We start from the raw sequence: 15,338 nt of genomic DNA on the forward strand, positions 1-15,338 counted from the left end.
ACACACAGGTACTGACACACACACACACACACACACACACACACGCACAGGTACTGACACACACACACACACACACACACACACACACACACAGGTACTGACACACACACACACACACACACACACACAGGTACTGACACACACACACACACACAGGTACTGACACACACACACACAAGTCATTTGCAATACTGTAAAACTTTATTTTTGCTTCATTTTAATTTTTCTGAAGGGAATTGTCCTGGCTAGTTTTTAATTTATATCGTGTGCAATTTGAGAGTTGCCTTGCAGTTAATTCAATAATGCCCTTGATAACACTGTAAAGTAAAAATGCATTATTTTCTTAGAGGTGGATCGACAATTATAAAAAGAAGGTGAAGAGGGGAGAGCATTCCAGTGAACCCAGAGTTAAACTTGAAAAAGGGCTAAGAGAGGCATCGATGTGTTCGACAGTGAGAACTTATCAAAACAAGGTCCGCACAGGGATTTATTCCTTACAGAACACATTTTTAATGTATTAAAGGCATTTAAAAGCAAAAAGCAAAATACAAAACATAGATGATGTGACTGGATATAATAAAATACAATATTGTGCTCTTTACAGAGGGCAACACTAACAAAGAGAAGGTGCAGGCTTTACACAGGACCTGGAGGAGCAGCACAGCTGAGGAACAGGAGTGGTGCTCTGAAACGATGAGGAAAATGCCCCCTCCACAGCGACCTGCAGACCACAGTCCTGATCAAAAGAAGAGCCTCTACAAGGACACCTTAAAGAATATTGCACAACAGATCATCTGTGTGGTCAGCTTATACAAGAGATGGGCAACTCTAGTCCTCAAATTTGCAGCTTTCGTTCATGTTCTACCTCAGTTATCAAGCTCGTAAATGCGAGTTGTCTTTTTTGTACTTATGTTTCTACCAGTTGCTAATCAGAAAATAAAACAAAGATTCCAACCCCTCAAAGACTGAAAGAGCCAGTTCTTTATTTGCACCAAACAAACAATTGAAAACTCAGAATTAAAAACAAATGTTACTGTCACACTCTGATGAGATGTTCTATCTTAAATAGGTGTCAATCCTAGAAGAATTAGGAAGAAGGGGGTCATAGTTCTCGCTGTAGACTGCAGCAATAAATGATCATGATTTGGGACAGACAAGTGCCTGGACTGGCTGAACGAGCAAATGGAGCTGCAGTGTTGCTTCCTTTCCACCTGCATAGGTCAGGCTTGTCTCTCATCTACAAATTCAGAATTGAAATATCTCTTAACTTGTTTCATTGAATTGAAAAGTATGTTTTATAATAAACAGTGTGTGTTCTCATACTCACAAGCATTACATTGAAGGTTAAAGGTATACCTGAAATTTTTGGGAACATATGTGAACACTACTTACAAATCAGTTTCCTCATTTGAGTTAAGATTTTTTTAAATTAAATTAATATTATTTTATACGTTTAATTTACTTTTAAAACTATATACTATTGTTTTTATTTTCCTCAAATTGGCAAGTTCCCTCAAAACCGCTGATAATTCTAGACACATTCCGAAATTGGACTAGAGAAGCCTGTTCTTAATTCAAAATGAAGCTCCAGAAAGGGAAAATTGACAAAAACAGCCATGGATCTTAAAGGGTAATAAAGGATGTTTTTTGTGTCACATGTCCTCATGTGTTGCTGCAGCTGCTAAAGTATGGTGAGTCTATTGATTTTTTTTTAATTTTGATCACTTTTTTGTCATTTTAAATTGCATTCTGTTTCCAAGATGGCTTCACATGGGAACGCACATGTGCCTGCTCAACTACATTTCCCATGATCCTCCTGCTCACATCGTAACAGGTAGATTTACCAGTGACCAATAGGATGATGGGAAATGTAGTTCTGAAAATTGAATGATAAGACATCGTTGAGCTATCCTGGAAACAGCAGGGAATACTGCAATTTAAAACTGAAAACGGTCAAGATTTAAAAAATAATAATGAACACAACACACACACACTTTACTTTAGCAGTTGTTGCAACACATGAGAACATGTGACACACAAAAAAATCCTTTAACCCTTTAACTCAAATGAGGAAATTGATTTGTAAGTAGTAATATTTACTTATTTCCCCAAACCTCCCAGGTATACCTTTTAAGTTGAACTACACAATATTTTTTTTTTTGCTGGTATAACTTGTAGGAAGTACTTTTTTGATGTTTAGCTGTGCAAATGGCGTTTGAAGTATTGAAAAATAAATGTATATATTACCATATTTTCCATTTTGAGAATGTAGGTGGAAAATTGTAAACTTTTAATAAGCTGATTATAATACATGCCTGCCAATCATACCCATTTTTATAATCACTTATAACATATTTACCAGCACATAATACATCAAACTAAATTAATTTAATAAAGATGCTGTATTTATTTTTTCATTTTTTAGGAAATGAAGGGCCAATACTAAAAGAGAGAAGGGCAGCACATTCAACACAAAATACACAAGTGAGATATTTTATTCATTTGTACATTAAATTTAGTTTTGAATTAACTCACACACACACTGTAAGTGTATTAAAATGAATGTATTCATACAACAGATTGAACATGTCCTGAAATAATTAAATAGTCTGCAAACTTAAAGTGTTTTACAATAAAACGTGTTTCCTGCCGTGTTATCTGTTAGGAATCGCGAGTGGAACCTCTGGCAGGAGCTCCTATAAAGTGCTGAGTGAAGGGAGGCTGGTGGCCATGGGCATGCCCAGAGGCATCCAGCTCAAGTGTCCTTCTGCTTCTGGAAAGCAGGATTTAGAGGCGATCACCAAGCAGCAGGACCAAATACACTTTGGCATGTTTGATTATTATTATTATTATTATTATTATTATTATTATTATTATTATTATTATTATTATTATCAGCAATTGCAATTCTTTGGCTGTATTTAAACAAAGACTACAACCTCCACATTCTAACTCCAGTTCAGTGAAAAAAATAAAATGGGGCCAAACAGCACACGATTCACATGACATTGGCTGGGTTTACACACATATTTGGAATCTGACATCCAGATAAAAGAGAGGTTCTTTGCTGAGCTTTCTAGACCGTCCAGAACTCTCTCAGCAACCATACATAGATAGCGTTTTGAAGCCTAACAAAGTAGTCTGTATTTTCCAGTTTTTTTTAGATAACATTTGTATTACAGTATTGATCTTTCTGATATCTGGCACACGTATTCAGAGCATCATTCTGATGTCAGAACACTTTGAATGGTGTTTCTATGCCAAGGGGTTGCTGAATTAGGGTAAAGAAGGTAGAAAACGAGTAGTATTTCATAAGAGTTTTTCAAGGTTCTATGGGAGGGTCCTACAGCCAAACCACTGAAGCTACAGGTCAGAGATTCAGTATGCACAATCTACTGTACACAAGGGTAGTCTGTACCAACTTCCAGCCTGTTAGACCTAAAGATGATAAATTAATAGCCCTTCAAAAATGCTAAAAAGGTGTGTGGTCATTATTCTCAATGGATTTCAGCATCTGGTCGATATGGATTAGCAAATATGACCCTCTGTCCTGTTTATTACGTCACTAATAAATCAAAATATTTTAAGCGTGTAAACTGTTGTCCTGGAAACAATGCACGATAGCAGGACTAACTAATAATAATAACAAACCTGGGGGGCTTCAAATGGATGTTTGAAACATGCAAGTCTCTGTTCATACAGGCAGCCCTCTCCCTGCATTCACTGCAAAATAATAATATTATTATTATTATTATTTATTTCTTAGCAGACGCCCTTATCCAGGACGACTTACAGTCATAAACAAAAATACATTTCAAGAATCACAGTACAAGTATTAATATAATTAAGAGCAAGATAAATACAATGACTTTGGTTCTAGCAAGTACAAGTGTGACAAAATACGATTCAATATCAGAGCAGATAACAGTGTCAGTGATAGTTACATCAGGATATAATTAAATACAAAATACTACAGATTAAATAACACTTGACAGATTACAGTACTCTAAAGTACAGGATTAAATGCAGTAAAATAGGGGCAGATAAGAGCAAGTAAATCGCATTAAGGAAGGTGATAAAGTGATCAGAGGGAAAAAACAGAGGAGTTCTACAGGTGCTGTCTGAAGAGGTGAGTCTTGAGGAGGCGCTGGAAGGTGGTCAGGGACTGGGCAGTCCTGACATCTGTAGGAAGGTCATTCCACCACTGCGGAGAGAGGGTGGAGAAGGAGCGGGCTCTGGAGGCAGGGGAGCGTAAAGGAGGTAGAGCCAGTCTTTTAGTGCAGGAGGAGCGGAGAGGTCGAGTGGGGGTGTAGGGAGAGATGAGGGTCTGGAGGTAGCTGAGTGCAGTCTGGTCAGTATTAGACTTGCATTGTTATGTCTACATGGTAACACAGACATACTGGTCTCGTATGGGAACTCCCTTCTTCTTATTGTCGTTTCTGCTGCTACATTCGTAAGCAATCGATGTAAAGTTTCCAGTTGGGTAGCTCTCGCAGGTGAGGTGTGCTTTTAAGGATCTGGCCGGGGGTTTCCTCATTGGGACACTGGGTAGCTCATATTATTTATTTTCTTAGCAGACGCCCTTACCCAGGGCGACTTAGAGTTGTGATTGTATTTTGTAATTTGTGTTTTGTGACTGTATTTTTTATTAATATTGTGTTTAAAATACAGGGAAAATCACAAAATATACAGTTTTCTATATGCTTTCACATAAAATATATAATATATCTCATCATGATGGGATTATGATCTTAATGTCATCAACAACATATAATGTTGTGTCAATCATTTATTTCCTCATTAATAACATAGTTTTGTGGGAGGTTGATTAATGCATTTAAACACAATGACGTTAATTCAGCACTCTCCATATTGAAAGACGCTGTGATGCATTTCCTAATGCAGCCCGGTATTTCAGTAAGTCAAAAAAATAACTACAAACGGGGGTAGCATACTTGAGACTAGTTTACAAAATGTTTTCACAGCTGTGCAACGGCGTGTGTCCGGCTGATAGAAGATTTTTGAGCGCGTTCACGGGGATCATTCAGAGCAGATTCTGTGCAGACTCTGACCGATTTATCCAATGCGTGCGTTCACAGAGCTCATTCTTAAAAGATCATTGGTTAAACTGGTCAGAGTCTGCACTGAATCTGCATTTAACTTGTTAAAACCCCAGCCCCTCACAGGCAATTTCCGCCTGGGGGGCTGTGCCCTTAAATAAATCACAATATCTTCTAAAGTATAGACAGCACAGGCATGGTTCAGGGCTTGAATTCAAGGTAACCCCTTGGGCATCAGGACTAAAACCTCAGGTGTGATAAAAGTCTTACTCAGTACCACACTGGAAGGAGATATCCAGAAAAAATACATAAAAAAACAACAAACGCTTTTCATTTTTTATGTTCTATAGTCATTATTTCAACTTGTAGCATATGAAAAGAGCCAGATTTTTTTCCAGTGCTTCACCAACATGTCTACTATACTGGGTAAATTTGGAACTGTTTGAACAAAGGGATCAAATTCTACAGGAGTTTTTACAAACCTCTCCAAACCTCTCCAAAAATGAACATTGTGTAAATCTTTATGTCCAGTGATACACTAGTTTCTTGAGCAAGTTCTAAAAGGGATGTGAACTTCTGGCACCTCACATGCTATCCATTGCCACATGAATTAGATTTTGTAATCCTCTTTTTTTTTTTTTGTCCAATATTTCATTCAAAAGCTGGCCTTTTTGGAGAGCTTTGTGGTGCCCGAAATGTATCCATGATGAGTATTCATGACAAATCCTCTCAATCCATATGCCACAACTGTCAGGCACATTGCTCTCACATAACTGTCTGTTTGTGCAGGAGAATGTTGCTACTGAGACTTTTCTGAAGCTCTGAATTTTCAGTACTTGATTCTGTATTTTTGTTACTCACTTGAAAGTATGTAAATGTCAAGAAGCAAAATAACGAAGTATAAATATTTTCTTTTTCAAACAACGAATACAACTGAACAAAAACCTAATAACACCACGAACTGTACAAAATGAACAAATGAACTACTTACATCCCTAAGCTGCTATAAAGTCTTTTTTTCCTAACGCATGTGCCATTTCTTGAAGCAGTTTCTGTCCACAATGACACATAATGGCACATCACAGGCTTCGCATTTCCAGGGCGTTTTGTTCCTGAGTTTCCATTCATTGCACAAAGCACAGTGTCTACGCCCGAAGGAGGACTTCATGGAGGGGTCGAGTTCCTTGCCCTCTGTAATGGCTACAGGGACACAGAGTTTACCTGTACTCACACTGGCCTCCTGCTCCACAAGCCTGATGTCCACCAGCTGCTTGCATAGCTCCTCTCTAAACGTTTTCTGTGAAAGTGCCTTTGTAGTTTGAGCCTGTGCCAATTCCTTATGAAGCAAAAAACTGTTGACAACAGCAATGTCAATGAAATGATAAAAAATTTTCTTGTACCACTTTTGTGTTTTCTGTGCCATGTTGTAGTATTTTATAAGGGCATCTGACAAATCCACTCCTCCCATGTGCTGATTGTAGGCCTTTACAGGAGTAGGAACAGGAACATTCCGCATTCCCCAAGTCCCATCTTCATTCCTTACCCGTCTCTGGACTTTGTCTCCTGTGTACACTTTATGAATGGAACTGCACATCGTCACTTCACGTGTATCCATCCACTTGGTGTACAGCAGTTTGTCACTTCGTATCCAGCGAATTGTCCCCCTATCAGCTTTTTTAGGGAGGGCGTTTTCTTTTGTCTGTGGGAAGCCCTGAAGAGTTTCTCTAATGGTCCCACATGCTCCAAATTTGAGCTTGTAAAGGTCCCGAAACAGTGTTGTGCTGGTGTAGAAATTGTCAACATACACATGGTACCCTGTGCCTAAGTATGACACCTTTATGAGGTTCATAACGGAGTCATAACTCAGTCCTTTCCCAGAATCTGATTTGGATTTTCCTGTGTAGATGTTGAAATCACATGTGTACCCGTTGTGGGCATCAGCCAGCACGAACAGCTTGAAGCCCCATTTTATCGGCTTTGCTTTCATGTACTGCTTGAACCCGATCCTGGCTTTTGAGGCCACCATGCGTTCATCAATTGAAAGGTTCTGTCGGGGGTGGTAGTATGCCTTGCAGGACAGGAGGAGGGAATCCAAGAGGGGTCTGAGACGGAAGAGGCGATCGTGTTGTGGAGTTCCTTTCTTCTGATCATTCTCTTTATCTTCCTCTGGGTCACTTATGTGCAGAGTCCAAGCGATGGCTTCATATCTCTTCCTGGACATCACAGTGTGACAGAATGGGATTCCATAAGGCCTACGTGGACTCCAGTAATCCCTCACGGTGTGAGTTGTCAGTAGCCCCATGAAAATTAGGATTCCTAAAAACTGGTAGAGCTCCTTGATTGAAACTGGATCCCACTGGTATTTTTTCCCCTGGGCCTGCTGCTTTTTTCCATTTTTATTTGTGTTTGTACACAAAGATTGAACGACGTTCATGCTGAAGTAAAGCTGGAAGAGGTCTAGCGGGGAATACTTTTTTGAAGTATCCAGTTGTGCTCCAGGTGCTCGTGCAGGACAGAAGCGGTGCTGCACAGGTTCGACGTCATCCTCAGTTACAAATTTCCACCTCTCCTCAGGGTCTGAGGTTGTGGGGGTGGGGGTGGGGGTGGGTGTGCTTGCCTGCCTGCTCTCAACTGGTCTTGCAGGCATGCTTGAGGTGATATAAGGGAGAGGGGTGGGAATGGATCGTCTCCTTTTCTGCTGAGAAACATCAAAACTCTCGCTTGTTGAGAGGGGAGGGTTTTCTTCAGTGTCCTCACTGAAAATAAAAAGTGAAATGAATTGAAAATTAGAATAACATTTCCATTATCAATATCAATGAGCAACAGATTCAAGCACAGTATTTGCCCTGCTGAGAGGCGAACATTGATTACTGGATAAAGGTGTCTGCTAAATGTCTACAATAATAATACTAATAATAATGAGATTGCAGAGAACTTGGCTGCTCTCAAATCAAGCTGCCAGACTAAAAACACCTCAGTTCCTTTCATCTTTACTTTGATTGGCAAACAATGGAACTGAGTGAGTGATTGTTGGGGCAGGCAGACAGCTTATCTTGAAAGGCTAAGAAAACCTACACTGTCTCTAGGTGAGTAACATCACTCCTTGTAATCATGGCATTATAAAAAAAAACAAAGTTTGCTAAACACTCCCATGCAATAAATCAGTGAACATCAATGAGAAAATAATAAAGACGCTCAGGAAGCAACTATTATTTCTTACATCTTTTATTGCATGTACAGATCAGAGACTGTATAGAGCAGCACAGCACAGATGAGACATGGTGTTGCTAAAAAATTGTTAAAAAAAACGTTATTTCTATGTGTCCCTTGAGAGTCAAATGGCTGCATTTTCTAATAACATACTTACAGTAAAAAAATGCATATTGAAAATTATGCATCATAATAATAATAATAATAGTAATAAAATGTAGTGTGGATCCATTATACTTACAAATCCTGAAGAGGATCCAATCCATCTTCAAATGCTGCTTCAGACATTGAATCAGCGCTCTCCAACCCAGAAAGTTGATCACTTTCGCCGTCACTTTCACTCGTATCCATCTCCTCCAAATCTTCAGAAACACTGAATCGACTTCGTTTGGGATGCTTTGGAACACTGCTCCACATTTTGTTCGATTTTACAAATTTTACAAATTGAAAAATGATCAGAAAATGTTAAGAAACCGTGATCCGTTGTGCGTAATGCAGGGCGCTTGCTTGCAATAGATGTGGCTCTGTTTACTTCGCACATCGATTGCTCTGTAATGGATTGGACTACAAACGTCAAGTCAAGGTATGATTGGACAGCTTGTGACCTCCCCTACAACGTGATCAGGGAGATTTGACCGTCATCAGATAGTTGTAAGACCAGAGCAGCAAAACGCACAGCTAGTCGATCGCAGTAGTTTTTGAAGCATGGGGTATTAGGCACATTGCCAAGGGGATATCTCAGCGGTGAAATGACGGATTTGAAAAATTCCTTCGCTGTTTGACGGTAAGAAAACAACGATTTTGATATTGAGTCAGCTTTTTTTTCTCTTTTGCTTTTGTAATAATATTACAAATGATTTATGAAATATAATGTGTAATTGCAGTACCATGTTGTATGAATACATTCATTTTAATACACTTACAGTGTGTGTGTGAGTTAATTCAAAACTAAATTTAATGTAAAAATTAATAAAATATCTAACTTGTGTATTTTGTGTTGAATGTGCTGCCCTTCTCTCTTTTAGTATTGGCCCTTCATTTCCTAAAAAAATGAAAAAAATATATACAGCATCTTTATTAAATTAATTTAGTTTGATGTATTATGTGCTTGTGAATATGTTATAAGGGATTATAAAAATGGGTATGATTGGCAGGCATGTATTATAATCAGCTTATTAAAAGTTTACAATTTTCCACCTACATTCTCACAAAGGAAAATATGGTAATATATACATTTATTTTTCAATACTTCAAATGCCATTTGCACAGCTAAAGATTAAAAAAGTACTTCCTACAAGTTATACCAGCAAAAAAAAAAAATATTGTGTAATTCAACTTAAAGGGGATACCTGGGAGGTTTGGGGAAATAAGTAAATATTACTACTTACAAATCAATTTCCTCATTTGAGTTAAAGGGTTAAGGGACTTTTTTGTGTGTCACATGTTCCCATGTGTGGCAACAACTGCTAAAGTAAAGTGTGTGTGTGTTGTGTTCATTATTATTTTTTTAAATCTTGACCGTTTTCACTTTTAAATTGCAGTATTCCCTGGCTGTTTCCAGGATAACGCAACAATGTCTTATCATTCAATTTTCAGAACTACATTTCCCATCATCCTATTGGTCACTGGTAAATCTACCTGTTACGATGTGAGCAGGAGGATCATGGGAAATGTAGTTGAGCAAGCACATGTGCGCTCCCATGTGAAGCCATCTTGGAAACAGAATGCAATTTAAAAAAGTGATCAAGATTAAAGAAAACCAAACAATAGACTCACCATACTTTAGCAGCTGCAGCAACACATGAGGACATGTGACACAAAAAAACATCCTTTGTTACCCTTTAAGATCCATGGCTGTTTTTGTCAATTTTCCCTTTCTGGAGCTTCATTTTGAATTATTTAAAAACAGGCTTCTCTAGTCCAGTTTCGGAATGTGTCTGGAATTATCAACGGTTTTGAGGGAACTTGCCAATTTGAGGAAAATAAAAACAATATTATATAGTTTTAAAACTAAATTAAACGTATAAAATAATATTAATTTTATTTAAAAAAATCTTAACTCAAATGAGGAAACTGATTTGTAAGTAGTGTTTACATATGTTCCCAAAATTTCAGGTATACCTTTAACCTTCAATATAATGCTTGTGAGTATGAGAACACACACTGTTTATTATAAAACATACTTTTCAATTCAATGAAACAAGTTAAGATATATTTCAATTCTGAATTTGTAGATGAGAGACAAGCCTGACCTATGCAGGTGGAAAGGAAGCAACACTGCAGCTCCATTTGCTCGTTCAGCCAGTCCAGACACTTGTCTGTCCCAAATCATGATCATTTATTGCTGCAGTCTACAGCGAGAACTATGACCCCCTTCTTCCTAATTCTTCTAGGATTGACACCTATTTAAGATAGAACATCTCATCAGAGTGTGACAGTAACATTTGTTTTTAATTCTGAGTTTTCGATTGCTTGTTTGGTGCAAATAAAGAACTGGCTCTTTCAGTCTTTGAGGGGTTGGAATCTTTGTTTTATTTTCTGATTAGCAACTGATAGAAACATAAGTACAAAAAAGACAACGAGCATTTACGAGCTTGATAACTGAGGCAGAACATGAACGAAAGCTGCAAATTTGAGGACTAGAGTTGCCCATCTCTTGTATAAGCTGACCACACAGATGACCTGTTGTGCAATATTCTTTAAGGTGTCCTTGTAGAGGCTCTTCTTTTGATCAGGACTGTGGTCTGCAGGTCGCTGTGGAGGGGTCATTTTCCTCGACGTTTCAGAGCACCGCTCCTGTTCCTCGGCTGTGCTGCTCCTCCAGGTCCTGTGTAAAGCCTGCACCTTCTCTTTGTTAGTGTTGCCCTCTGTAAAGAGCACAATATTGTATTTTATTATATCCAGTCACATCATCTATGTTTTGTATTTTGATTATTTTTTTTTAAATGCCTTTAATACATTAAAAATGTGTTCTGTAAGGAATAAAACCCTGTGCGGACCTTGTTTTGATAAGTTCTCACTGTAGGACACATCGATGCCTCTCTTAGCCCTTGTTCAAGTTTAACTCTGGGTTCACTGGAATGCTCTCCCCTCTTCAGCTTCTTTTTATAATTGTCGATCCACCTCTAAGAAAATAATGCATTTTTACTTTACAGTGTTATCAAGGGCATTATTGAATTAACTGCAAGGCAACTCTCAAATTGCACACGATATAAATTAAAAACTAGCCAGGACAATTCCCTTCAGAAAAATTAAAATGAAGCAAAAATACAGTTTTACAGTATTGCAAATTACTTCAAATTACTTGTGTGTGTGTGTGTGTGTGTGTCAGTACCTGTATGTGTGTGTGTGTCAGTACCTGTGTGTGTGTGTGTGTGTGTGCGTCAGTACCTGTATGTGTGTGTGTGTGTGTCAGTACCTCTGTGTGTGTGTGTGTGTGTGTGTCAGTACGTGTGTGTGTGTGTGTGTGTGTGTCAGTACCTGTGTGTGTGTGTGTGTGTGTGTCAGTACCTCTGTGTGTGTGTGTGTGTGTGTCAGTACCTGTGTGTGTGTGTGTGTGTGTGTCAGTACCTCTGTGTGTGTGTGTGTGTGTGTCAGTACCTCTGTGTATGTGTGTGTGTGTCAGTACCTCTGTGTATGTGTGTGTCAGTACCTCTGTGTGTGTGTGTGTGTGTGTCAGTACCTCTGTGTGTGTGTGTGTGTGTGTGTGTGTGTGTGTGTGTGTGTGTGTGTGTGTGCGTGTCAGTACCTGTATGTGTGTCTGTGGGTCAGTACCTGTCTGTGTGTGTATAAGTATCTGTGTGTGTCAGTACCTCTGTGTGTGTGTGTGTGTGTGTGTCAGTACCTCTGTGTATGTGTGTGTGTGTCAGTACCTCTGTGTATGTGTGTGTCAGTACCTCTGTGTGTGTGTGTGTGTGTCAGTACCTCTGTGTGTGTGTGTGTGTGTGTCAGTACCTCTGTGTATGTGTGTGTGTGTGTGTGTGTGTGTGTGTGTGTGTGTCTGTGGGTCAGTACCTGTCTGTGTGTGTGTAAGTATCTGTGTGTGTCAGTACCTCTGTGTGTGTGTGTGTGTGTGTGTGTCAGTACCTCTGTGTGTGTGTGTGTGTCAGTACCTGTGTGTGTGTGTGTGTCAGTACATCTGTGTGTGTGTGTGTGTGTGTGTCAGTACATCTGTGTGTGTGTGTGTCAGTACCTCTGTGTGTGTGTGTGTGTGTGTGTGTGTGTGTGTGTGTGTGTGTGTGTGTGTCTGTCAGTCCTATCGTCACAAGGGGGCGGAGTTAGTAAACAGTGACGCATTTCCGGAGCCCGTAGAGCTCTTTCACAGCGCGCTCGCAATGCTTTTAACGTATTCACGCTCGCCCTGGCAAAATGTTTCTTGACATAATCAAGCATTAATTCACATAAATAACAGGCAATTTATATTAACGATATTTTGTATTGTTATTAAAAAAAATACCGGTATATCCTGGCGCTGCAGCACAGCATCGCCGCAATGTATTCAGTACTGAGTGGGCTCCACAAATGGCGCCTGTAATTGAGTACCGAACTGCATCACGGGATTGACTGTCCTATCCTGCTTTATACAGTCCTAGGTGAGGACACAGAAAGTCTGACAGAGAGTTTATTGCAGTTTAACTAAAGTTACGTAAAACACAGTCCCTCTGCAGCTCCCACTCAGCACAGGTAGAAATATTGTGTTCATGTGAGTCCGCATTACAGTGTAAATGAAACGGATGTGTCTCGAGACAGACCCGGACTAGGCTTTACATTCATAATACACGGGTTTTAAAAGTGACGTTTGGCACAGATTGGAATATAGAAACATTACATTTTACTGGAAATTACAAATCTGTGCTCCCCTCGTTAATGATCGCGTTGCTATAGGTTTTGTGAATGGAGGCTGTTCTGCTGTGAGTATATCACCGGGGTGCTCTGTGCTCCTCTCGTTAATGATCGCGTTGCTATAGGTTTTGTTAATGGAGGCTGTTCTGCTGTGAGTATATCGGGGTGTCTCTGTGCTCCCCTCGTTAATGATCGCGTTGCTATAGGTTTTGTGAATGGAGGCTGTTCTGCTGTGAGTATATCGGGGTGCTCTGTGCTCCCCTCGTTAATGATTGCTAGGGTTGCCACCCCGCATGTATTTTACTGGACTGTCTGGTATTTTTATGTACTTTGACCCCCTGTCCTTTTTTTGTGGAAGATGTCCGGTATTTCTAATCATGCTACGCTATTGGATATGTTCGTAAAACATGTGTTACAATAAACAATTTAATATAACATCTTGTGCTTGTATGAGTGAAATTCAAATACTATAACACAGCGGTGTGTAAATGCAACAGAAAGAACTGAGGTAACAACGTAAGACACCAAAACGCTGGACCGTAATGTTTTTCTTGTGTGCTCACCGCTGTGTGTTATCGGGTATGAGCATGCGCGCTGCTGTTAAGTATGACAGCCCTTTGAATGAAGAAGCGCGAAACTATTAAGTAGCGAAACTGTAACGTTAGTCACAATGGCAGAGACAAATGAAGAAGTAGACAATCTTCCCACCACTCCACCAAGACAGATAGCACAAGCTAAGAGGAAGAGGACCTGTGTCTTCAATGACGACTGGTTAAAAGAATCAGACTTTAAAGATTGGCTTGCTAAACGGCAGACAGTTTGATGGTGTCGATGCCGTAAAGCAGCATAGGAAAGGGAAAAAAACATGAAGCAGCTGTAGAGAGTGTATGCAAGACTAAGACCACCCAGGAATACAGCGAGAGAAGAGACACTGTAACGGAAAGTGAGTTAGCCTACGTGTTTCATGGTGTTAAACATCATTACAGCTTTCTGTCAATGGATTGTGGCAGTAAACTTGTTACACGACTGCATGCTGATTCACCCGTAGCAAGCAAGGTGCAGTTGGGTCGAACCAAAATACAGAGTCTGGTGGTGAATGTACTCGGGGCTTTTTCTTTTTCTGTTGAGACCGCAGTTAAGAAACTGAAAGACAGCCGATCTCCATTTGCAGATGCGACAGATGCCTCTAACAAGGGAAACAGAAAATGTTTCCCATTGGCTGCTCGTTTTTTGGATATAGGAACAGGGGTTAGCAATGTTCTTTTGGATTTTTATGAGGAGTCTGATGAGACATCAGCATCTGTGCTCTGACAGGCCTTGGGCTGGACGTTAAGGACGTGTGTGCTTACGGGGCAGACAACACATCCATCAATTATGGAAAAAACTGTTCTGTCTTTACAAAATTGAAGGCTTTGCAACCTCTGATCATTCAGGCAAACTGCAATTGCCACATGCAGTGGATTACCTTGAGAAGTGGTTCTCTTTCGAAGATTCCCATTTTAAAGTATTTTCTTCACTAAACTTCAAGACTGTGCAATCATTGGATGATTTGATGAAGCTGGACAACCTTTTGAACGCAAATTCTGCGGCGGGCATGAATGATGATCTGTACACGGAGTAATGCGTCTTACGCACCGCTGCCCCAGCGCTAATTGAGGATGACTCTCTCACAGGGCCTGTGGACAAATGGTTGAGAATGGTTCAGCATGTCTTCTCAGTACCTTGTGGTAATGCGATCATAGAACGCATGTTCAGTGTTATGGGAAATCTGTGGACCGACGAGAGAAATCGCCTCAGCATTGAGTCAAAAGTGAACTATGCGTTAGATGCAATCTGAACTACCCGTGTCTTGAGTTTTTTTATGTCAGTATCCAGAACAGGCTAAATCAAACAAAAAATACTGCTTCAAAAAAAGAACTGGACAGTATAATGGAAATAGTTCAAAATTCAGAAAAAGGAAAAAGTTCACATTCAGAGATGGCTAAACTAAAGTTATTTACCAAGACTGCATCTTCCATGTCCATCTATAGAAGTTTAAGGTAAGACAATGTACTATCTGTGTGTGTGTAGCCTATTTATTTATTTATTTTGTGCTGGGGGGGGGGGGGGTGTCTGGTATTTTCGTATCTCAAAGGTGGCAACCCTAGCACAAACAAACGAAGACAAAGGACTGGCTATCCAGCCCCTTTTCAAAGGCAGGTGATCAGGGGTAATTGATGATCAATT

General features: G+C 39.7%; 1 protein-coding gene and 1 long non-coding RNA gene across 2 annotated transcripts; both read right to left on the reverse strand.

Moving 5' to 3' along the window:
- Positions 1 to 2,622: 2,622 nt before the first annotated feature.
- LOC131723019 (piggyBac transposable element-derived protein 4-like) lies at positions 2,623 to 8,796 on the reverse strand. Its single transcript, XM_059016293.1, has 2 exons — positions 8,512 to 8,796; positions 2,623 to 7,816 (listed from the first exon to the last, which is right to left on the reverse strand). The coding sequence occupies exons 1-2, from the start codon at positions 8,685 to 8,687 to the stop codon at positions 6,082 to 6,084; spliced, it is 1,911 nt and encodes a 636-aa protein (XP_058872276.1). The 5' UTR covers positions 8,688 to 8,796; the 3' UTR covers positions 2,623 to 6,081.
- A 1,896-nt stretch (positions 8,797 to 10,692) lies between these two features.
- Positions 10,693 to 12,890, reverse strand: LOC117432691 (uncharacterized). Its single transcript, XR_009320112.1, has 3 exons — positions 12,727 to 12,890; positions 11,270 to 11,395; positions 10,693 to 11,137 (listed from the first exon to the last, which is right to left on the reverse strand). It is a non-coding gene; the product is annotated as an uncharacterized LOC117432691 (long non-coding RNA).
- Positions 12,891 to 15,338: the final 2,448 nt, after the last annotated feature.

Source organism: Acipenser ruthenus, chromosome 52 (assembly GCF_902713425.1).
Source record: "Acipenser ruthenus chromosome 52, fAciRut3.2 maternal haplotype, whole genome shotgun sequence".
NCBI classification, from domain to species: Eukaryota; Metazoa; Chordata; class Actinopteri; order Acipenseriformes; family Acipenseridae; genus Acipenser; species Acipenser ruthenus.

What these genes read in the sequence shown, in the direction of transcription:
- LOC131723019 (XM_059016293.1), bottom strand. Translation starts at nt 8,687, where the DNA reads ATGTGGAGCAGTGTTCCAAAGCATCCCAAACGAAGTCGATTCAGTGTT. An exon ending in TTGGATCCTCTTCAGGATTT is followed by an intron (nt 7,817 to 8,511) that starts GTAAGTATAATG and finishes TTTTATTTTCAG; the next exon opens with TGAGGACACTGAAGAAAACC.